This window comes from Vanellus vanellus (genome assembly GCF_965231255.1).
Source record: "Vanellus vanellus genome assembly, chromosome: 3".
Classification (NCBI taxonomy): Eukaryota; Metazoa; Chordata; class Aves; order Charadriiformes; family Charadriidae; genus Vanellus; species Vanellus vanellus.
Genome location: NC_138907.1, coordinates 11,459,649 through 11,482,650, shown reverse-complemented (window position 1 = coordinate 11,482,650; position 23,002 = coordinate 11,459,649). Strand labels below are relative to the sequence as shown.

At 49.4% G+C, this 23,002-nt stretch overlaps 1 protein-coding gene across 3 annotated transcripts in view; it reads left to right on the top strand.

The window, feature by feature from the left end:
- The first annotated feature begins 1,360 nt into the window (after positions 1-1,360).
- Positions 1,361-23,002, top strand: part of MEIS1 (Meis homeobox 1) — a 115,126-nt gene continuing 93,484 nt past the window's right edge. For all 3 annotated transcript variants that reach the window (XM_082480374.1, XM_082480375.1, XM_082480376.1), the window contains exons 1-6: positions 1,361-2,518; positions 4,308-4,534; positions 6,380-6,521; positions 7,097-7,147; positions 8,091-8,141; positions 9,645-9,791. In XM_082480374.1, the coding sequence (XP_082336500.1) occupies positions 2,507-2,518; positions 4,308-4,534; positions 6,380-6,521; positions 7,097-7,147; positions 8,091-8,141; positions 9,645-9,791 (630 nt within the window). In that variant the 5' untranslated portion in view covers positions 1,361-2,506. The remainder of the gene's footprint in view (positions 2,519-4,307; positions 4,535-6,379; positions 6,522-7,096; positions 7,148-8,090; positions 8,142-9,644; positions 9,792-23,002) is intronic.

Sequence of the window (23,002 nt, the reverse complement as noted above, 5' to 3'; positions counted from 1 at the left end):
TGTTTTAGGCTTTGGGGGGGGGGGGGGGGGGAAGGTTGCACTGAATTAAGCTTATAAAGGCCTGGTGGCCACGCGAAAAAAAAAGGGGCGCTTTTTAGGGTTTGGGTTTGTTTTTGTTTTTTTTTCTTAATTTTGGGGGGGGGGGGTTGGGGAGAGGAAAGGGATGGGGAGAGGAGGTACCGAAAATGCACTGCCCCCCCCAGCGCCCCCCCCCGCTCCTCAAGGGACTTGGGAGATAGGGGAATCGTTACCGAGCGCCGGTAAATAGATGGAGAGACCCCCCCCCCTAAAAAAAAACCAAAAACACCCACGGGCGCAGTGGGGGGGTCACGTATTAAAATGGCTCTTACCTGCGAGGTCTTCGCCCGGTGCTAACGGAAAGGGGGGGGGGGGGGGGGGGGGAGGGAAAGGAGGGGTAAACGCTGAAGTTTGAGACGTGGCGGCGGTTTTGGGGGGGGAACACCCGGTATCCCCCTCGGGTGGGTGTATGGGGAGAGGGGTGAGTGGACTGTCCCTCTCGGGGAGCGTGTCGCTGCGTGTCGTGTGTGTCCCCCGTTCCACGGGGTGGGTGTGGGGGGGGATGTGTCTTTTTTTGGGGGGTGTGGAGGGGGAGAACGGGCCGGGGGGTACCGCTGCCCGCGGGGCGCCCCGGCCCGTTACCCCCCCCTCGAGCTTCTCCCCCCCCCCCCCCCCGGTGTGAGCCCCGCTTCCCGCCCGGACCAATGGGGGCGCGGCGCGTTTCTGATTGGGCGGCGGCGGCGCGGCGGCGGCGGCCGGGGGCCGGGTGAGCTCACTCGGCCGGCGGCCGCGGGGGGAGCCACCGGGGAGGGCAGAGCCAAAGGGGGTGTGGGGGGTGTGGGGGGAAGACACGGGGTTGAGGATGGGGGGGGACACACGCCGTGGCGGAGGGGGGGGGCCGTGCTGCGCGGCTGTAGACAAAGGGGGGGCGGCAGCGCGCCCACACCCACCCGTGTTATGTGTGTGTGTGTGTGAGGAGGGGGAGACACGCAGCGTGTGTGCGCGGGGTGGACGCGCGGTATGGGTAAGGGGAGGAGGTTGGGGGGGGGGTGCGTCTCCCCCCCCCCCCCCCCCCCGCCGGTGGCGGAGTTGCTGCCGCCCAACGCATTGTGTAAGACGCGACCTGTTATGGCCACCACTACTTCCGGGTTCCCGCAGATCTGCTCCAGCCCCCCGCCGCTGCGCTGCGCTCCGCTCGCCGCGCCGGCGGTGGTGGCGGCGGCGGCGGCGGACGCCCGGCACAGCTCGGCCCGCCGGTTCCCCCCTCCCTCCCCTTCCCCTCCCTCCCCTTTTCCCTTCCCCTCCCCTTCCTTCCCTTTCCCCTTCCCCCCCCCCCCCCCAACTTTACCCTTCCCCCCCCCCTTTCCCTCCCCACCTTCTCTTTTCCATCCCTCCCCGCACGCCGCGGCGCTCCGCCCGGCACCCCGCGGCCGGGCCCGCCTCCGCCTCCGCCAGCCTCGCCCGCCGGCCGCGCAGGGGCAGAGCGAGCCGGCGCCGGCGAGGAATTAGGAGCGAGAACCGGAGGAGGAGCGGGCGGACGGACGGGGAAGAAGGGGAGGGGTGGGGGGGGTGGGGGGAGAGAAAGAGAGAGAGAAGGAGAAAAGAAAAGAACCCCCCCCCCCAAAAAAAAAAATATCAAAAGAGAGAGAAAAAAAAATAACAACCCACCCGCCTCTTAAAAAAAAAAAAAAAAAGAGAGACCCTTAAAACCTCCCCATCATCATCATAATAACCATAATAAAAGGAGAGCCGGCGCGTTAGAGAGCCTTTTTAATTTTTAATTTTTTTCCTCCTCCTCCTCCCTCGATTTTTAATTTTTTACAATTTTTTTTTTCGTCTTTTTTTATCTTTTTTTTGGGGGGTGTTGAACGCGCTCGGAAAAAAAAATATCTTTTTTTTTTTTTTTTTTATTTTATTTTTTCCCTCATTCGAGGTGTCCTGCGCGGTGGGAGCGCACGCAGCGGATCATCATCAGTCATTCACCACCTTGACAACCTCGCCTGTGATTGACAGCCGGAGTGGCAAAAAGCCATGAGACTTGGTAGTTGGGTTTGAGGGGCACTTTAAAAAAAAAAAAAAAAAAAAAAAAAAAAGACAGAAAAAAAAAATCCCTGATTTGGGGAAAGGATATTTGCTTTCGCCCCGCTGCTGTCTTGGAAACGAGAGGGGGAGAGTAAGAGAGAGAGAGAGACAGGGAGAGAGGAAAGAAAGAAAAAAGAAGGAAGGAAGGAGGGAGAGTTGATCTTTTTTTTTTCTTCTTCTATTTTTTTTTTTCCTCCTTTTTTAATGCTGAGTTACCGTATCGCTTCGCTGAGATCCAGCAAGCCGAAGATTTTACTCGATTGCTTTCATTGCTGGCGACGCTAAGGGATTTTTGCATTTTTTTGGGGGGCGAGGGGGGGGGGGAAACTTCGCGTTTCTTTCTTTTCACACTGGCCTTAAAGAGGATATATTAGAAGTTGAAGTAGGAAAGGGAGCAAGCAGGCCGATGGCGCAAAGGGTACGTATGACCACAAAAAAAAAATATGAATTTCAAATGTGAAATAATATTGAAACGTGGCTGACAGAGACGCTGCGAAAAAAGTTTCTCTCTCTCTTTTTCCCCCCCCCCTTTTTTTTTTTTCCTCTTCTTTTTCCTTCCCCCCCACCCTCCCCACCCCCCCCTGTCCTGTTTGGAACAGGGGCACAAAGCGGTGTCCTGGAGCGGGAGGGATTTATCAGTTGTACTTGTAGGCTTAAAACCTGTATATGTTGCTATTTTCTTGATTCTTTTACTCCCCATCCCGGATCTCTCAGGGAAAAGGCAAGCTTTCTATACATTAATGACATGCAGGCATGTAAGTGAATATGTCCGAGCCTCTGTATTTGTTGGTTTTGTAGCTCTAGTCCTACCGATGTCTTTTTTAAAAGTCACCAGGGCTTGAAATATTTGAATGTGTGCATGTCTCTGAGCGTTTTGCTGTGTTAGTGATGATATACCGCTTTACTTTCGGGAGATAACTTCTAGCTGGGAGTAAACATAACTTTTATTTATGCTTTTTTACCTACTTTTCCCTCCCTCCTTTTTTAAATTTTATATATTTAGTCACAAAAGGTGCAGTGCAACGGGCAAAAAAAGCCTCTCTTTTAAAGAAAGTCACTTTAATTTGACTTAGAGGTTACCGGCATGCACTGCCATGTGTATTGTTGTTTCTATTTTGGATGAGATCTCCCTTTTTTTTTTTTTTTTTTTTCTGTAAATTGAAGTTGTGGAGAGGAGGGGAAAAAAAAAAATAAATCAGCCAGAGTCGGGTGAGCAAGGATTTGGGGAAGGGGAAAAGCTCTGGAAAGAAGTTTTCTTGCCTTAATTTGCCTGTCGCCCCTCCGAGCGGTTGGTTGGGAAAGAAAGTTCCTCTGCTGACAACTTGCCTTTTTTTTTTTTACTCTTTGGGTCCAAGCAAGTGTCAGGGATCTTTAAAAGTGTTTATTCACACCTTCGCTTTTAATAGATGAAAAGTGGCCGTTTCCCCCCGCTGCCTGGGAACCGCGTTCGCTTTGCGCTCCTTAATCTTTAACAAAGAAAACCCTTTAAAAAAAAAAAAAAAAAGAAAGAAAAAAAGAGAGAGAGAAAAAAAAAAAAAGAAAAAAAAAAAGAAGCATTCCCAAAATCCCGAGAGCCCGGGCAAACGTTTCCAGCCTTTCGGTTGAGCGTTCGCGGGGAATTGCTGGGAAACCCCCCAAAAATCGCTTCTTTTTTTGTAAAATCACTGAAGTTTTGAGGTTTGGGGGGGGTGGGGGGGTGGGTTGTTTGTTGTGTTTTTTTCCCTTTGCATCCTCGCTGGGTTCGGTACCTGACTTCTTCCCAGCGGGAAAAGTTGAGGGGAGAAGGGGGAAGAGTTTTGGGTTGTCGTGACCATTCGCGAAGGGGGGATTGCGGGGTTGGGGTGGTTTTATGGGTTTTTTTGTTGGTTTTGTTTTTTTTTTAAGGGGAAAAATAATAATAAGAATAATATATTATCATTATTGGTGTTATTTCTCCTCCGCCCCGGACTCGGAGGGTTTGGGACGGTGCGGGCAGCCGGGCTTAGAGCCACCCGGTCCCGCTTCTCCCTCCCCGGGGCTGCACCGAGGGGGGGACCGGGGAGGAGGAGGAGGAGGAAGGAGGGGGGGGGCTTTGCCCTCCCCGGGGCTGCACCGGGGGGGGGGGGGGGGGAGGTCGGGAGAGGGGATGTTACCCCCACCCCCCCACCCCAACCACCACCGCCTCACCACCCTCCGCCGTTTGTCCCCTTCTCTCTCTGCCCCCGCAGTACGACGAGCTGCCCCACTACGGCGGCATGGAGGGGGTGGGCATCCCCACCACCATGTACGGGGACCCCCACGGCGCCCGCCCCATGCAACCCGTCCACCACCTCAACCACGGGCCGCCGCTCCACTCGCACCAGTACCCCCACGCCGCCCACGCCAACGCCATGCCCCCCGCCATGGGCGCCTCCGTCAACGACGCCCTCAAGAGAGATAAAGATGCCATCTACGGGTAAGGTGCCCCCGAAAAGCGCCGCGTAACTTGCGCGGGATGGAGTTTTGAGGGGGGGAAGGATGGGGGGGGGGGGGGGAGGGAGAGGCGCGTTGCCCCCTTGTCGCGGGATGAGGACGGCGATGGGGATGAAGGAGGGAGCACCGCGGGGAAAAAGGGCCACGTTCTTATTATTTTTTAATTATTAGGGAGGCGCGTTGCCCCCTTGTCGCGGGATGGGGATGGCGGAGGGAGCACCGCGGGGAAAAAGGCCATCATCTTCTTTTTTTTTTTTTTTCATTATTAGTATTAGAGAAAAAGGATTGGGGTGTCCCCCCGTCCTCCCCCCTCCCTTCCCCCCCCCCCCAGCACGGGGGTGCGGAGAATAGGAGCCGGAGCTTGCTGGAGGGGCGGCAGGCATCACCGCAGGGAGGAGGAGGAGATAGAGGTAGAGGAAGAGGAGGAAAATAATATTCCCCGGGCACAACCTGCGCCGGGTGGTAAATCTCAGCCCGAAGTTTGGGAGCAGGGAAAGAGTTGGAGCGCTTCGCCCCAACTTTCCACCTCGTTCCTCTCTCCTTGTGCTCTGCGGAGGAAAAACTCAAGAGCTGCTTTTCTCAACTCTCTTGCCTTTTTTTTTTTTTCCCTCCCCTCTCCCCCTTTTAATTTTTTTTTAGATTTTTCTTTAACTTCGCACCCGACAGCATTGAATGCTTCTCAGTGCGGCAACTTGCAGGGCGGTTTCTAGGCCGTCGCGGTGGGAGCTGATGGGGTTTACGTTGGGCGGCAGATGCTTTTAAAAATGAATCTGCCCGTCCTGAGTTTGTAAAGGAAATTTAAGAGCCTTTTAAAACCGCTCTCCAAACAGCGAGGAGAAGGGGGACTTAAAAAAAAAAAAAAAAAAAAAAAAAAAAAAAAAAGAAATAATAAGAAAAAAAAAATCACGTCATTGGGTTTTTTTATCAGTTTATCAGAAATCTGTAGGTTTGGTTTAAACTCAGCGGTGTACGGTACCCGGGGAGGGTGGGGGGGGGGGGAAGTATGAAGCCCTGGGAAAAAAAAAAAATGAAGTCCCTGTTATAAATATACATATATACTGCGTGTGTGTGTGCCCACGCTTATTTATTTATTTAAATTATTAAACGGCCGAGGGAGCCAGATGCACCCGCAGCCTTTCTCCCGGGGAAGCTTTTAAAGCTGGGAGAGCCCAAAAGCACCTGGTTCCCCCACCCCCCCCACCCCTCCACGGGTCAGGGCTGGGGGTCTGCAGGCAGACTGGGTGGGCACTGGGTGGGTTTAGGGGCTTTTTTTTCTTTTTCTCTCCTTTTTTTTAAATTTGGGTAGAGGGTTATTTCTGCTTTTCTGGGTGGGTTTGGTTGTGGAGATCCCCCCCCCCCCCCTTCACTCCCAGCAAGTCCTCCAGCAGAAAAATGGGAATTAAAAGCGTGAAAGGCAGAAGTGTACGTCCAGAAATTGTGATTTATTCTTATTATTTTTACTTTTTTTTTTTTTTTTTTCCTAAAGACAAGGAAAGTTAATTCAAAATGGCTTCTGGAACCAGCTTGGGGTTTTTTTTTTCATTCTTAGCTTGTCCTAAGGTTGTATTAACAATATCTGTGGCCCGACACCGCCACAGGGCCGGGGAGATGCAGGGCTGCCGGCCGGCCGACTGCGGGAAAGGGCCGGGAAGCAGCGGGGGATGCCGGTGCCCCCCTCCCTACGCACGCTGTCGCGGGAGTAACTATTGTCGTGTTGGGTTGCTTTTTGCTTCATTATGATATTTTATTGTATTTTATTTTCGTTTCCCCCCTTCCCTTCCCCCCCCCGCCCCTTCTGCGTGTGTGTGACTGTTGTATTTTCTTTCAGACACCCCCTGTTCCCTCTTTTAGCACTGATTTTTGAGAAATGTGAATTAGCGACATGCACGCCCAGGGAGCCCGGGGTAGCGGGAGGCGATGTTTGCTCCTCTGAGTCTTTCAATGAAGACATAGCAGTGTTCGCCAAACAGGTCAGCAAAACCGGGTTGAAACAGTAAAAGAAAATTAAAAAAAAAAAAAAAAAAAAAAAAGAGGGGTGGGGGGGAGGGAAAAGGAAAAAATCCTAACGAGAAAAACAAGTCTCTGTTGAGATAATGATGCGCGTTCCCCCTCCCCCCTCTCTTAGTGCAAGAGAAAAAATTAAGAAACACCACCCCAAAAGGCCAACCAAACTAAAAAAAAAAAAAGAAAATAAAGGGGGAAATCTTAGGATTTACATCCCCCTTAAAGAAATGGGTGGGTGGGAGCGGTGTGTTGCCCCGGCAGGGGTTCCGCTGCGCGGCTCCCGGTCCAGGCCGGAGCTCTGCCGGGGAAGCTCCGGAGGTATTTTTCGGTGTATTTGATTCACTTGTCCCAGCGTTTGGCTGATGTACTAAAAATCCCGCAGTCAGGGCTTTGCACGAAAGGTTACATAATGGACCCGACAGTGTAATGAAGCAAGAAATAATAACGTCTGCTTTTGCTGCTTCCATATTTCACATCTTTTTTATTATTATTTCCACCCCCCTACCCCCCTTCTCTTTTCCTCCCCTTTCTTTATATTTAGATCCGAGCAGAGAAACCCCTCTTTTCCTCTAATCCTGAACTGGATAACTTGGTAAGAGTTAACAACACTTCTTCCTCTCCCCACCCCCACCCCGCCACCCTCCCTTCCCTTCCCATTTATTTTTTATTTATTTATTTTAAAAAAACCCACAAAAACAACAAAACAACTTCTGTGTCTTTTGGAGAGGTGGTTTGGTGTTGCTAAATTGAAAATTTCTCACGTGGATTTTTATTTTTTTTTTAAATGGTGACGAGGATGGGTTGTTGTGTGTTTGGATTATTTTTTTTTTATAATTACAAGTAAAATACGGTGCGGGAATTGCTTGGAAGTAAAGAATAAATAAAAAAAAGTCCCATAAGGATATCCCTAAAAGCCAAGCCCCATCCAAAAGGGGAGCTTGCGGGTTTGATGGCGAACTCGCCTGCCCGAGAGGAGCGTGGATTTATCCGCGCACCTTGGAAGCAGCTGGATAGGAAAACGTTAGGGGATTGCTGTGGCTGGAGATGCACCGTTCGTTAACTCACCAAAAAAGAGGTCTTTTCTCTCCTTTCTTTATTATTATTTTTTTTCCCTCTTCCCTTCATGATAAACAAATATTTTGCCCCTGCTGTAGGAGTCTCGCTCCCCGCTTTTGCAAAGCGAGGAGCCGGCACTGGCATTTAGAAGGTTGTTTGGGTTTGTTTTTTAAAGAAACGTTTATGATCCGTATAATTTAGTCGCTTGGTTGCAATAGGGTTTGGGAGTTGGTTTGGTTTTTTTTTTTTTCTTGGGGTTTGTTTTTTTTTTTTTTTTTGGTTAACTCTCGAGATCGCTTCTCGTTAAACAGCACACAAAGCCACCGCTATTAAGTTTTAGTGTTATTGCCATAAATCAAAACAACTTTTTATTTACTACTAGAGAAAAGTCAAGCTACAAAGTGCGGCCGGGGCGGCTGTGGGAAATATCCCCAAATCCAGGAATGAGATAAATCCTCGTGTTGTTTGTGTCTTTGCAGATGATTCAAGCCATACAAGTATTAAGGTTTCATCTGTTGGAATTAGAGAAGGTAATTTTTGTCTCTCCCTCTCTCTTTCTCCTTCCTCCGTTTCAGTACTGCTGAAGTTCAGGCTTCTGGTAAATTTGCATAAATGTCTTTCTTTCTGGTAATTAGTGTCAAGACCAATCTTGGCGTCCATTTCTCTTCGCAGTTTAATTACAATTTCAGCCTCTAAAACCGGGCTCTCAAACGCCCAGGCCTTGTGTTCATTGTAATACTTTGCTGGCTTTGTATAAATAGTTGCAGTTCTGTGGTGCCGCAGATGAGACTCGAAACGGTGGGTTCGGCCAAACCCCCTGAAATTGGGATTTTTTTGGGGGGGAAAAAAAAAAATTAAAAAGATTAATTTTTCTTGGTGGTGGAATAGACTTTGGCTACAGTTAGTTGGGATGGGGGATTTATTATTTTACTATTTCTTTTCTTTTTTTTTTTTTTTTTTTTTTTTTCCTTAAGAGCCATCTGCAGGTCAGGCTCAGGGCACGGATTGTCCTGTAACATTTTGCAGAGACAAAGCAGAGTTGATAGTTCTGTCTGTCTCTTGTTCCTGGGAATATTGTACACCTCCAAGCAGAAGAAAGAGATTGCAGCCTAAATGCAGGGTGGTTTTGGGGTTTGGGTTTTTTTTTTTTTTCCCCTGGCTATTTTAGAAATCTTAGGAGGGAGAATGCTAATTTCTAAGAAGGCGGTGTCACCCGAGCTCACATTAAATTGGAAGTGCGCTCTGGTTTCCTGAGGATTTTTTACGTGTCATTGATAGCTGGCCTAGAAGAGAATTCCCTTTCTCCTAAAAATAAACATTTTGAGAGGTTTTTAAATAGTTGAAAAGTTTCTCGGCAGCCTCAGCCACTTTATCTAACCTTAACTGGCAGGTTGTTCTCGCTCTACCCGAAATGTGTTAAAATCTGCCCATTAATCGAGGTGGCTCAGGTACGAGTCTATCAGAGCGAACGGGGATTTCGGGGCAGGGATGCCTGTAATGTATTTCAGCCCAGCGCATTGGGCTTTATTTATTTATTTATTATTATTATTATTATTTTTTCTAATCCTTTTTGCTGTCCTCATCCCCCTTTGGAAAGGGTTTATGATGAAATAACTGGATGAAATTAAATAGTTTACCTTAAATGTCACCCATGCAGGTCACCTCTCTAATGGCCACAGCTCCGGGAGCAGATGAATTTAACACGGGTGTTGAATATGTTGTAGCCTGTGAATCATCTTGTCACTGTCAATTTTCTGGGATATCTCTATTTTGCGAGAAAAGAAAGTTATTCCTAATTCTGGATGCGTCTAGAGGTCTCGGGGGGATAATTGCAGTGTGTTTCCCCTATTTAGGACTTTTGATGTCACAGGGGTGAAGGGGGGAGACTGGTTGCACTTGTCAATTTTACTTATGTATTCCTGATTATATTTTCTTTCTTTTTCCACCCCCTCCTCTTTTTTTTTTTTTCTTTTCCCTGTTGTTGTTTTTTTTTTTTTTTTTTTTTTTAAACCCAACCCTCTGTCATAATGTAGGTACACGAATTATGTGACAATTTCTGCCACCGGTATATTAGCTGTTTGAAAGGAAAAATGCCTATCGATTTGGTCATAGACGATAGAGAGGGCGGATCAAAATCGGACAGTGAAGACATAACAAGATCAGCAAATCTAACAGATCAGGTATGATCTCGCCAACGCCGCACACGCTGAAATTTGTATGCAGATCGCTCGCTTGGGTCACTACGCCTCCTTTTATTATTTGCATATGATTAAGTCCCTTTTAGATAAATTTCCATCGAAATGAAAATTTTTGAATAATGTGGCTATTATTGCTTCATTAAGGCTTGCTCCCGGATTCGACCTGGCGAGATGAGCTTGTAAAAGCATCGCCTGCAAACTCGACCTGTTTCTTGTCGCTTTTAATTTTTGTCTTGATTTTATTTACCCTTTACAATCGTAGCAGCGGTTAGCGGGGAATCTCTGGCTTCTTGGTGGCTTAAGGAAAAGGAAGGGCTGGAGCTGTTTCCCAAAATCAGAATAAAATCCGAGATAGGTGGTCCGGGGAAGACAGAGGGTTTGAAATCTAGCAAATACTGGCTATTTTCTCCCCGTCTCTACGGTTCATTAGTCCGTCTTGTCAGTTTTCCTTGGCCGAACGCTTTTAGACTTCAGTGAACATTGCTTTGTGCACGCCTGCCTGCTGCAAACGCGCCCATTTTATTTTACTTAATAGAAAGAAAGCAAAAAAAAAAAAAAAGAAAAAGAAGAGAAAATAAAACGGGCCCAAGGTTTTAAATTATTTCCCTTGATTTTTCAAGTTTTCAACCTCTCTCTTTTAAAGCGAAATTAAATAAATCAAAGTCTCCGAACCCCCAAAGCAAGCCTTGCGTGGCTTTGACGGTGTCCCGGTTTTGTCTGGAATGGTTCAAAGGCGGCCGTGGCCGAGGTGGGAACTGGGGATGAAGTGGGAAAAGCTGGCTGTCCCCTCTGCCCTCCCCTTCTCCCGCGGCTGTCCCCTCCGCTGGGCTTTAGCTTTGCCTTTTTCTGGGAGCGACATTCAGGAGGTGCCCAGAGCTAAATTAAGCTCCTGGATGATGGAAGCGGCTGAGATTTGGTTGGGGTTTTGTGTCGTTTGGGGTTTCCCCCCCCTCACCCCCCCCGAGTTGAGTAAAATTGAAGGGTTTTCCCGGTCGGTTTGCGTTGTTCCAACCGGGGGAGGGGGGTGTGGGGGGGGGGGGTGGCAGCGAGAGAGGGGACACACAAAATCCCCGACTTACCCCCCCCCCCCCTTAAGTTCTTTCTTCTCACTGATCAGCTTCGTAAATACAGACTTAGGGAGTAATCAGCTCCCGACTCTGGAGGTTTCCTTTTGTTCAAGCAAGGCGCAGTCAAGCAGACAGGAGTTTCCTCACCCGCTTTCCCATTATCACCAGTCCCAGGCAGCCCGGGAGTTATTTTAAAGATTCCCGACAGAAAGGTGCGTGGCATCGCAGCCCGGGCCACTTATCTTTAAATATTTTCTTCCTCTGTGCCAAAGGCAGCTGGTGGTGCCCGGGGGGGGGGGGGGGGGGGGGGAGAGGTGGGGGGACGTGAACTTTTTCAAAGGGGGGTTTATGTGCGCAGATACGGTTTTGGGTTTGGTTGTTTTATTTTTGGGGTTGTTCCCCCACCCCCCGCCTCCCAATTTTGTTCTGAAAGGGAGAAGCTGCGGAGGGCGGTGCGGTCGGGAGATGCCCGGTGGACCGGGGGGGTGATGCTGCCGCGGGGGGGAGATGCTCCTCCGGAGCCGAGGGAATTGCTTCCGAGGGAAGGAAGATGCTCCCCCGGCGCCGGGAGAGATGCTCCCGGGGGAGGAAAAGATGCTCCCCCGGCGCCGGGAGAGATGCTCCCGGGGGAGGAAAAGATGCTCCCCCGGCGCCGGGAGAGATGCTCCCGGGGGGGGGGGGGGGGGGGAAGATGCTCCCCCGGCGCCGGGAGAGATGCCCCGGGGAGCCGAGGAGGATGCTGCAAGGGTCCGGGAGAGATGCTGCGGGGACCGGAGGAGATGCTTTGGGGGGAAGATGCTCCGTGGGGCCGGGGAAGATGCTTTGGGGGGGGGTTAGCAGCATCCCCGCGCAATGCGTTAAAACGAGGGAACCCCTACAGCGAGGGTCGAGGTGGGGGGAGCTCGGCTCGCTGCCGTTGAATAAAAATTGTAATCCAACAAGTCTAACTAGAAAATGGGTTTCTAAAAGCTCTGGAGTGCTGGGTACATAAAGCTATTTGAGCAAATTACAAGAATCGCTCAGGGGCACGAATGAAATCAACACTTTAATTGCCTCCAAAATGAAGATTTATACCCCATTTTCCCAACGAATCATTATTTTATTAAAGCGAAAGCTAAAAGAAATGAAGTTTTGGGGTTGTCGGGGGGGAAGGGGTCGTGTCCGTGTCCGTCCGTTCCCCCCACCCCCCTTCTTTCTTTCGCCAGGAGCGCGGATTTTGCGCGCCCGGCGCCGGCCCCTCTTTCCGCTGCGCGGGGCGGCATCCGCAGGGTTTGGCTTTCCCCCTCCAAAAAAGGCGAAAAATGTGGCTTTTTCTCCCCCTCCCTTCCCCCCCCGGCCCGGCCGAAGGAGGCGGGCGGATAAAACCCGCGGAAGGCAAAGGTTGCGCGGGGGGGGGAGTTGGGGGGGGGTGTGTGTGTATTAACGGGGGATGCGCGGCCGCCCGGTAAACTCCGGTGCCGAGGATCGGGGCTTTTAATGGGTCAATAATAAGGTGTTGAGTGCTTGTAGTAGGGGCGGCTAATTAAGGACGGCGCTGCGCGTTTACGGCTTGCGCGGTCCCCGCTTGCGCGGGTGCGCAGGGCCGGGCGGGCGGAGAGAGGGGCCGCCTCCCCCCGGGCTGCGTAGTGAAAGGAATAAGCGCGTAAAAGCTTTTATTACGGGTTTAATTACATTTTCTTACATTGTAGTAGTAAAGGTTACACTTAACAGTTTGGGTTTGTTGTTGGGTTGTTTTGTTTTTTTTTTCAAATTTATTGGTTTCCCCTAATTTATTCTTTCCGTATAGGCAATGCCAGTGCCTATGGAAAGGCGTGAGGCTAATGCTAAGATTTTTTGGGAAGTGAAGCCCCGTAGCGCTAACCGTTGTTCAGGGATTTAAGGAGCTCGGTGGCAATAGGGCACTCGAATAGCATCCTTCTCCCACCGGCGCAACCAGGCCAGGACCTGCGAGGTCGTTGTTTACCAGTCCAGCTCCAGAAGTACAAGTTTGGAGTTTTTACTGGGAATAAATGAATGCGAGAACAACCAGGCCTCGGGACTTTAAAAAAAAACAAAAACAAAACAACCCTCCTAGCTGAAGGATTGAGCCCATCCACAAAGCTTCAAAATAAACCTTTTTTTTTTTTTTTTTTTTTTTTAAATCATTAGCTTTTAAACATTTGCATGTTTAAATTTTCAAATGTTTGTGGGAGCTCGGAAAGATTTAAAACACAGCTGTTGGCGTGATGCGGCTGGGAAAACTCCCTCCGATTTAAAAAAAAAAAAACAAACAAAAACACAAAAAAAACCCCAAACAAAACCAAAAAACAAAACCCCAAAGACTTGTCTGTAGGTAGGTAGCAAACATTTGGTTTCGTAGGGGATCCTAAAATATTACCGTGGGGTTATTTTCTTGAAGCCACGTCACCTTGGCACCCAGGTGCTCTGGTGCCAACTGTAAAATTCCCAGACAAGAGCGTGGCTACAGAAAGCCTTTAGAAAGCCCTTTAAGGCAAACACGGTATAAAGTAGCCGCCGTGTTCGAATAAAGCGCCTTAGCAGCACAAGATGGATTTTTATGGGGACAAACCAGGACTTTCTTACGGAAAATAAACTTGTTGAGCAAATCGGCGGTAGCGTTACTTGACAAAAATTATCATTTAATAACGCGCAAGCCAATTACGTGCGGAGGAGCTTTTAAAGGCAAATCGGCAAGGAGCCAAATTCCTATAGGGACTAGGAGGGGAAATGATCAAAAAATGAACATGAAATAAGACTTCCTGTAAGAAGGTCCATAATTCAACATTATTTGACTCCACTGTCAGGGAAATTGTTGAAGGATAGTAAACTGATACTGGAGTCGCAGTCGTTTTTGTTACAGCCTTAAATGTTTGCAACTGTGGTGTTTTAGATGGCCCTTCTTGGGCGATAGTATATCATATATATATATGTATATAATAAAGCAACACTTCTAGTTATGTTGCAATAGATTTTTTTTTTTAACGTGCGCGGTTGCAGAGTTTCTCTAAACAAAATGTGGAGAGACAGCAGCTTTTAAATTTTTTTAAAATGGAAAAATTACTTCTTTTGCAAAGAAAGAGTCATAAACTGGAACGCAATATATAGCGTAGCTGAAGGTGGATGGGTTGTTCAGGGCATCGACCAGTTACGTCGAGACTAACTTTCCCAAATACTTCAAATATATTAAGCTATACCTTGCAGCCAATGCAAAAATAATGCTGGGGGGGGGGGGGGGGGGGGAATAATACTGAGAAATACTATTTTACTTGGAGACTTCTTTGCAGGTATTTTTGAACCGTGTATGGTTTTAAGTGGGGGGGAGCTAAGAATATTACTGCTTTCGGTGTATGTACTCCCATATTGGAGGAAAAGGCATCAAAAGAATAGATGCAGCGCAGAGGGTGCAGGTAGAACTCCTTTCTGCGTAATAAAAGAGTTACAGCCACGTCAGGCTTTGAGGAGGACCAATAAAATTTAAAAGACTCAAAATTTAATTTTCTGGCGCTGACTTTATGCCACCTTGAGCCTTTTTTTGTTTGTTTTCAGGTAATTTGTTGTGGTGGTGGTGGTGGTGATATTTAGGAGTCGTTCCCACGGCCAAGTTTGGCAGACTAGTTAATGTAGAGATAGAATGCGGTAATTTATATTCTGGACCTGTTCTCATCCGAAACTCTGTGGCTGAAATTGTATTAGCAAAATAAGGTTTTCTTCGCTCTCCGTTTCTTTAAGCCAGTAAATACGTTGTTAAGTAGATCCGAGATGGAATGTATTTTCTTTAATTCATGATTTCAATTCAAGAATCTTTGCGGGTTTGGACTGTTGGTTTGGTTTTTTTTTTTTAAACGATTCAAGAGCCCAAACGATCCCTCCTTGCAGCGAGGTATAATATTTGTTGCTTTCCTGAAGTTTGCCCAACTTCTGTGTGAAGTTTTTCAAACTAAAGTTACCTTCTGTTGCAAAGGATGCTTTAATTTCCCAATTTTTTTGTGTGTGTCTTTGTACATAATCAAAACTGACAGAGCTGAGTTTAAACCCCAGGTGACCCTGGAACTCATCCTAAACATTTTGGGAGCGTATCCCGAGAGGTTCCCATAAGTGGGACCTCGCGGCATCCACGCATCAGGGACCCACGGATTTGTTATTTTGGGGCAACTTGGAGGTTGGCAAGGCAGTTGTGGGGGAAAAAAAAATAAATTAGTTTTACCTCGAGTTTAGGCTTTCTGTCTCTAGTCGTCCACAGGTAGCAATGAAGGGAATGGGCTCTGCCCGCGGGAGGGTTACGGCAACGTTAGCACGGAAAAAAATCAGATTGTATGGCGCTCAATCCGAATGAGTAAGCGTGGGTCGTGCTGATAAATACTGCTTTAAAAAGCAGCCAAAATCCAGCACAGCTTCTTCACATTAGGGCATCTTTTTTGTTTTGTTTTGTTTCACATTTCTGTGTTTGGGGTTTTTAGTTGGGTTTTTTGGGGTTGGTTTGTTTTTTTTTTTTTTTTTTTGGTCACATGAGCACGCAGCGAGGAGCTATCTTGTGTAATCTAAACAAATTTAAGAAAATAAAAGAGGAGAGGGTTGTTTCCAACCGGTCGTTAAAATTTTTGAAGGTTTCTGGAATTGTTTCCCGACGGAGGTCGTGTGGGAAATGGAGAGAGCGGGGTGCACTGCAGTGTCACCTCCTGTCCTCGGCGTGCTCCTTCCTTCCCTCTCTCCACGCTCGCTTCCTCGGAGAGAGCTTTGACTAATTTGGAAATTAGCATTTATATTTGTTGGTTGTGTTTGGGTTTTTTTTTTTTTTTTTCCTTGCAGTCGCAGCAATATTGGCAGAGGATAACCCTTGTGTTTTGTATTTTCCCTGGTTTGAGTGTATTTTCTGTCCCCGCTTTACGGCCCCATATCTAACCCACCGCTTATATTCTATAACGTGACTTCAGGGTGGTTGGTTCAGCTCTTCTTTGGCGTGTTTAGCATGGTTGTCTTTTCCCTGTTACTGCCTTAAAAAGGGGGAAAAAAAAAAAAAAATAGAGAGATGTAACCCAGCCTCGGGGTGCAGGTGAGAGCAGAATCCCTGCAGGCCGGTGTCCTCGGGACTCCTTTTTTTTTTTTTTTTTTTTTAATTTAGGTGAGATCCCTGGAAAGCTTCAAGTTTTCTGTGGCAGTCCGGTCTCTGTTAGGGAAGGGGCTGCTGGCACGGGGGATCCCCATCGCCTCTGCTGCCTCGACTCCTCGAGTTTTCTCCCCGGTCGTTGCCATTGCGGCTTCATTTATTTATTTTCGAGTGTGTATGTCGGAGAGGTAAAGAGCGGCGCGGCGATTTCAGGCTTACGTGGGTCGTTGTGCAGACGAAGGCGATAACGCAGGCGGCGAGTGGTTTCTGGGGGTTACTGGATTTTGGAAAAGGGGGTTTGAGTTTTGTCGGTAGACGTCTGGGGCGAATGTTCAAAATTTAACCGTTGGCAAGTTGAATTTAAAAATGAAAAAAAAAAAAAAAAATCAGAGTTTGTCCTGAAAGCAAAAGGCCTGTTGGCAATTAAAAAAAAAATACAATATATATATATTTAAAAATTATAATACAGAGACTGCCATTTCCTCGCTGACTTGTGGGGCATGGGGAAGGCAGGATGGAAATAAATGGATTTGAGCCCACATTTGCCCCTTCTTAACTTTTGTCGGTGGCGGGACAGGCTGCCAAAAGTCACGGTGGCTTCTTGTTTTGCGAGCGCCTTCGTGTTTTGCCAAGTGTCTTCAAATCCAGGCCGTGCGCCCCGTTGAAGAAAAGGGTTCCCCCTCTCCCCCCCGTTGGAGGTTATGCGTTAGTCATCCATAGGGTTTGGGGATCAATAAAGGGATAACTGGGAAAGGCAACGGCCCGTAACGTGCGGGGAGTGAGATGGGTTGATCTAATGGTTCCCGCCCGGCCTCAAAACTCGATGAATCTCTGGGTTTGTCCACACAAGGACACTCAGGAGAGGTAAGACAAATTGATTGGGTGTAAAATTAAAGTGCATTAGTTAAAGTGCATTGCACTATTGTGTGGATGCTCTCATTCAGAAGTAAAGTGGCCTTAGTTCACTTTAGCCTAATCCCCTTTGGAGTAGGCCACTTTTCTTTTCAATGGGAACATCCACATTAACTTTTTAGTTAATTCGTCTTTCCCCAGCGTCCTGGCGGCCTCGTGCCCGCCGCCCTGGAGAGGTTCGGCCGGCCAGGCGCTGGCTCCTCCGCGAGCTTTAGGTAAGCTTTTCATTAGGCATATTCATCTCTGCAGCGGCAATTAACCACCAGCGTTCGTCATTGCCCCGGCCGGGGCTCTGCACCCTCCTCTGGCTCCTGCAGCTCAAGAGCGATATTGTTTGGAATGCCGGCCTTGGGGGTGTTGGGAGGGGGGGGGGCGGGGAAATGGGAAAACTTTTACAGTGCCTGGGATTTGGGGCTCGGATGGGGCCGAGGTGGCACGGGCAAGGCGGGGAGGCTGCGGTTTTGGGGATGGCGTTTCCCGGGTGAATGTGGCATTAGGTTCCTCCTGGGATCGGTCCTCCTGCCTGATAACCTCAGCGCTTTTCTTTTCGCCGTGGTGGTTCGCTGTCCCGACGCGCTCCCTGCCCAGGTATAGTTTCTTGCCTGGCCACTGATAAGCCAGTTTTTAAAGACGGCGAGGAAATCTTGATTAGCTCTTTTCAGCTGATACTTCCAACCATAAACCCAAGGATTGGGAATGAATTTGTAGGAGAACTGATTTACCTGGCGAAAAGAAAATAACGGCGAGGTCGTTTGGGGAGCTGGTTTATAGTCTTGCCTGGAGTTCGCTGAGCTTGAGTTGTTAGAGGTGGTTTTGGGTGTCTTCTAGAGCTTATAAGTAACCTATTTGTTTACTTTTTACTGGCTAAGCCGTGTGTGCGAACGCTGCGCTGTGTCACGCTCCTGCCGTTGCCTGTTCCATTCATACTAAAAATTTACAAGGCTTCTTGCGTTAGTGAGCAATTTGCGATTGGAGCCTTTCCTAGAAATACAGAATTCTATTTCACCAAAGTATTGTCTTTCCTCTTCAATCGGGGCCGAGGTGAGCTATTTTCTCAAGGACTCTCCAGGCATCTATACGATATTCCCACTTGTGCAGATGATCTCCAAAACTGCATTACTCGCTCCTCCGCCCTGAAAGGCCACTGCAGTAAATTAAAATTCTCTGATTAGCGTCACCGGGCTTTGAATCCAGCCAGCTAATTTTGTTTGCAGTTTGGCTTTTTCTTTATTGTTTTATTCTTTTTCTTTTTTTTTTTTTTTTTTTTTTTAATATAAAGCAAACATGCATCCAGACCCTCTTTGCCGAAATAAACAGGCCAACAATAAGAGGGGGAATTCTTCGTTTGCTTAAAAGCGCTGCCTGTTTTAACTTCAGAAATACTGACCCGGAGTAAAGCAACAGCTGATGCCATCACAGGCAGTGTACTGTATTCAAACAGCTGTACAAAATGAAAAGCTGCGGTATTAATCCTGCCATTCACAGTTTATTTAAGTTTTTCAAGCTTCTCTCGTATGGGCATGGCATCAATGCCTAATTATGCCTCCATTAGGGTTGCTGGGCCCTTAATACAGAAAATGATTGTATTTCAGATTTGGAAAGCTGCATCGGTGTAATCTAAGATCCCCACAGCTGGCACACGTTCAGGGAACGCAAGCTTTACCTTGCAATTTTCTTTTCATTCATTTGGGCTTTAGGTTTTGGGGCCGGTTTTGTTGTTACCGAGGGGGGTCAGCTCGTCGCTGGCGTTTTTAACGCTGGCTTTAAAAAGCTCCATTTAAGGCCGGCGTAGCTCTGGGGAGGAGCGGGGAAGGGCGGATGACAAACTCCGCGGCTTTGTCCATCCCGTTTGCCGGGGCGCGGGGCTACAGCCGCCTGCGTGAATAGAGGTGGCAGAAACACACATCTGGAGCCTGGCGCGTGAGGAGTTCCGTCTCATCACCGTTTTGCCCCACGCCAAAGCAGGGCAAGCGGTGGTTTTGCTGTGGACGTGAAAGTTTTGACCCTTGGCTGTCCACGCGTTACCCACCCCACGGTGTTGGGGTGGGATGTGCAGAGATGTCTCTGGTCTCGGGTGGGTTGTCACCTGCTCGCTGATGCTCAGTGTCCACCCGAAGCGTGCGCTCTCACGTGCACGGTGACTGCTTGCCGAGATGTGGCTTAATCCGGCGAGCTGAGTATTAACTGTGGTCAGCCCCTTGCTAGAAACCCCCCCTGGGAGGACACCGTGGGAAGGAGAAGTGCCGGGGACTCAGCAGGTGGCACTTTGGTTTAAGGCTTGAGGATCTCTCGGCTCCTCGGGGTGCAGGCGCAGGGACGGGACGTGCCACTGTGGCCTCGGTCTGCTCACCCCGGCGCCACCGAGGGCCTTTTGCGTAGGAGGAGTTGGGCAGATATTTGCTGAGGGGAGCGTCCCTGTGGTTTGTCATTTATACAATTTCTCCTGCGTACTGTTGTGCGGTGTTATTGGGGAGTAGTTCTGCCACGTCCCGGCCGCAGCTGTGTTTCGGTGACGGGTACAGCCACGTCACCACGACGCCGTTGGACGTCATGACTTGGCTCTCTCCTTCGCTCGTGTTCGTGTGGGCTTTTTGGGCAGCGCTTGACGTGAACAGGGGCTCAGCGGCTCAGTGACGCTGCTGGGCATCACCGTGGCGGGAGGGCGACAGGGAGAGAAGCGTTTCAAGCACACGGGCGAGTTGGTGGCAGGCAGCTTCCTGGCACTGCCCACTGTTTGCAGGGATGATAAAGACGAGGTGCCCGGTGTTTTCAGGGATGCTAGGGACAAGGTACCCACTGTTTGCAGGGATGATGAGGACAAGGTGCCTGGTGTTTGCAGGGATGCTCTGGATGATGTGCCCGGTGTTTGCAGGGATGCTCTGGATGATGTGCCCAGTGTTTGTAGGGATGCTGTGGATGAAATACCCACTGTTTGCAGGGATATTTGGGAAGAGGTGCCCGGTGTTTGCGGGATGCTCGAGAAGAGGTGCCTGGCATTTGCAGGGATGCTCGGGATGATGTGCCCGGTGTTTGCAGGGATGCTCAGGCTGAGGTGCCCAGAGCACGCTGCCCATGCCCTCCAGGGGCAGCGTGGCCACAGCGCTCTTCCCTTCCCTCCTTTGCCCCTCTCTGCCCAGCAGACTCTGCAGCTATGTTACCCTGGGAGGCTCCTGGCTCTCCTCCCTGTAGCACAAATGAGTTTTACTAGCGTGGCTTCGCCTACTGGGGGAGCGTTGTCGTGCTTTTCCCGCGTCCGTGAGACCTGTGGCAGCGCTTTGTGGCACAGCTTTGCGGAAGAAGTACGGTGTATATATACAACTGCATCTCGCTACATTCACACAACCCCTGCGAGAGATCTCTTTTTCATTATCGTTTTTACTTAAAGCCAGAGTGAGGGTATCCCCGTGACTCGTCCGCGCAGGGAGGATTAATTTTGTTCGGAAATGCACGTGTGTGCCTTGAGCCAGGGTTTGGTCCACTGAGGCAAGTGTTTGAGATATCCTTTGGGTGAGAACCGGCACAGTGATGCTGGAGAGGGGCAGGGATGGGGACCGCCGCTCTGCTGATGGTACCAGGCACGGGGGGGGACATGCGGATGCTCTTCCAGGGTGTCTGTCACTGAGGTTTTGGGGCCAGACGATTAGTTGCTGAGGAACTCAGATTTTCTACTTCACCCTTATCATCACGCGGGGTTGAGACCTTAATTTATACGTCACAAAGTGATAGCAAGGTATAGGAGATGTATAAGAATAAGAAGTGAAACGTTAAAGTAATTAATTACGTCACTCTGTGGAGAGTTTAAAGAACATAGTGGAAAGAAAGTAAAGCATTTCTCTTTGGTGTCATGGGGAAGCGCTGTGCTGAATCGAAAGGCCGACGGTGAAAGTTGCTTTTGGTGGCTTTGTGCTTTGGTTTTGGCCACTTCTGCTATCTTCTGCATAATTACCACTTTTCAAATGTGTTTAAAGGAGGGAGGGGATAAACTTAAGCGCTGGAAGGAGTAAGTAGCAGCACCGCCAGTAACTTCTGCAGAAGGAGCAGAGCGGTGGGGCTGACTGGGTGCATTTGCAGGGTGGTGGACGTTCTGCCCGTCCCGAGGTATGGGGTCCACCTGGGGCCATGCCACCAGCCCGACGCTGCTGAGAACCCCACGGGGTTCTCCAAAACCTCCCTGGGAGGCACAGTGAGGCCACAGGGGACTTCTCAGCCCATCTTTTTCGGGTGACTCTGGCAGCCAGCCGGGCTTCCAAGCCATCCCTCAATGAGCGGGTGGAGGCGGTGGGGAGCCACGGCCACCTCAGCCTGGCAAACCACCCCTGGAGCTCAACCCGTAGCCCAGGCTCAGCGGGTTTTGTGGCCACCGGCTGGCTGGCACGTGGCTGGCGGAGCCGGGCAGCTCAGCCGCTTCTGCCTCGGCTGCAGATTCGGCGCGTTGTGAAATGATAGAAAGCGGAGGAGCTGATCCGCGGAAGGGTTTGGCCATGAGCGTTGGAAAATGTGAATCACGGGGATTCCAGTTTTAAGCCTTCTGGAGATAACGGGCAGCACGTACCAGAGTGCGTGACTTGCAGAGAGCCTTAAAAAACAAGGCGGCGCCCTCGAGATTAAGCAAACGCTTTATAATCAGGAACACGTTTTATGCCCGGCGCAGCCTTTGCAGGTATCGCGTCCATTCAGACGGAAAGGTGTAGCTGGAGCGAAGCTAATTACACTGCAATTTAATTTTGGTGTTGAACAACACTGCGAGGCGAGTGGGCTCTTGAACCCTGCTAACAATGTGCCACAATCAAAATACGCTGACTCTGAACAGCGTCTGTTGTCAGTTAGCTAAAAGAGACCATTTGATAGTTGTGACATACGCCCGGCGTTTTCACTGTCAACGGAGCTGAGATGGCGTATGGCCTTCAGTGGGTGCTCCGGCGGGTTAATTTTTGTCTTCCCAAAAGATACCACCTCCCAAAAACCTGTAAGGGAAACGCTTAGAGATGTGAGGGTTGCCCTAAGTAAACCCTCGCTGTTTGCCTGAGCCCAGATGTTCAGCGTGAAGCGTGTTCGATGCCTCCCAACGCACCGGCTCCTGCCGAGCCCCCCATAGGGGAGAGAGGGGTGGGAGAGCTCAAGGGTTCCCACTCGCCCCGAATCTGCCTGGGCAGGTCAGGCTCGGGAGCTCTGACAGCCCACACCGTCTCGGTCGGACCCGAGCATCTGGCGGATCCCCTTCTAAATGACTTTTAACACATAAATGCAATAAAAGGAAAGGACAGCAGACGCTTGTTTTCTGGCTAAGTGGTGAGGCGTTTTTCCTGTTTACACCTTTGGAGGGATCATTGCATGAAATATTGAGCAGGAAACTCTTTATTTTGTCTCTGAAGGCCTTTTTCCCCGTCTAGAAAGACACTGGAAATATTCTAGCCCTATTAAATTCAGTAGGAGCCGAGGAGGACTAACACACCTCCAGGCTTTGCGCGCCAGCCTTCGGGACATAGCAGTGTCGTTCGGGGCCGACTGCGCGTGTTTCTGCACGATGGTAGGCTTTTAAAAAAAAAAAAAAAAACAACTAAAAAAAAAATCTACGTGGAGCAGTGATTTTATCTACCCTGACCGCGAGGCTGTGTTTCCTTGTGTCGAGAAAGGGATGGGGATTAACGCTATCTGGCGATAGGGCTCTTATCAAAGGGAGGGGACAGGTTTACAATGCGGGGTTGCTCTAAATAGAAAGTACCAGTCAATGTTTGTTGTGTGGGAGACAAAAAGGCCTGCATCACCATCGGCTGGCTCGGTGAACCTGGCTGGGCAGGCGGTGTTTACTGTCGAGCTGAGATTTTTTTTTTTAAAAAAAAAAAAAAAAAAAAAAAAAGAGGAATGGAGTAAGGTCAAGCAAATGGAAGGCCCGCCGCGATGGACGCCGTTGCTGCTCAGGCTTCATGGGTGTCCATCGGAGCAACCACCAGTGCAAGAAGCAAAACCTGAGGTCTGACTGCCCCGAAGAAGTTTGCTTTTAGTACCAGAGGTGGTTTTGGGTGGCTCTGGAGTCTTCTCTCAAAGAGAAAGTCCAGCTGCCTGTGTTGTCCCCCCCCACCAGAGGGACTTTGGAGATGGTTCCCCCCAAG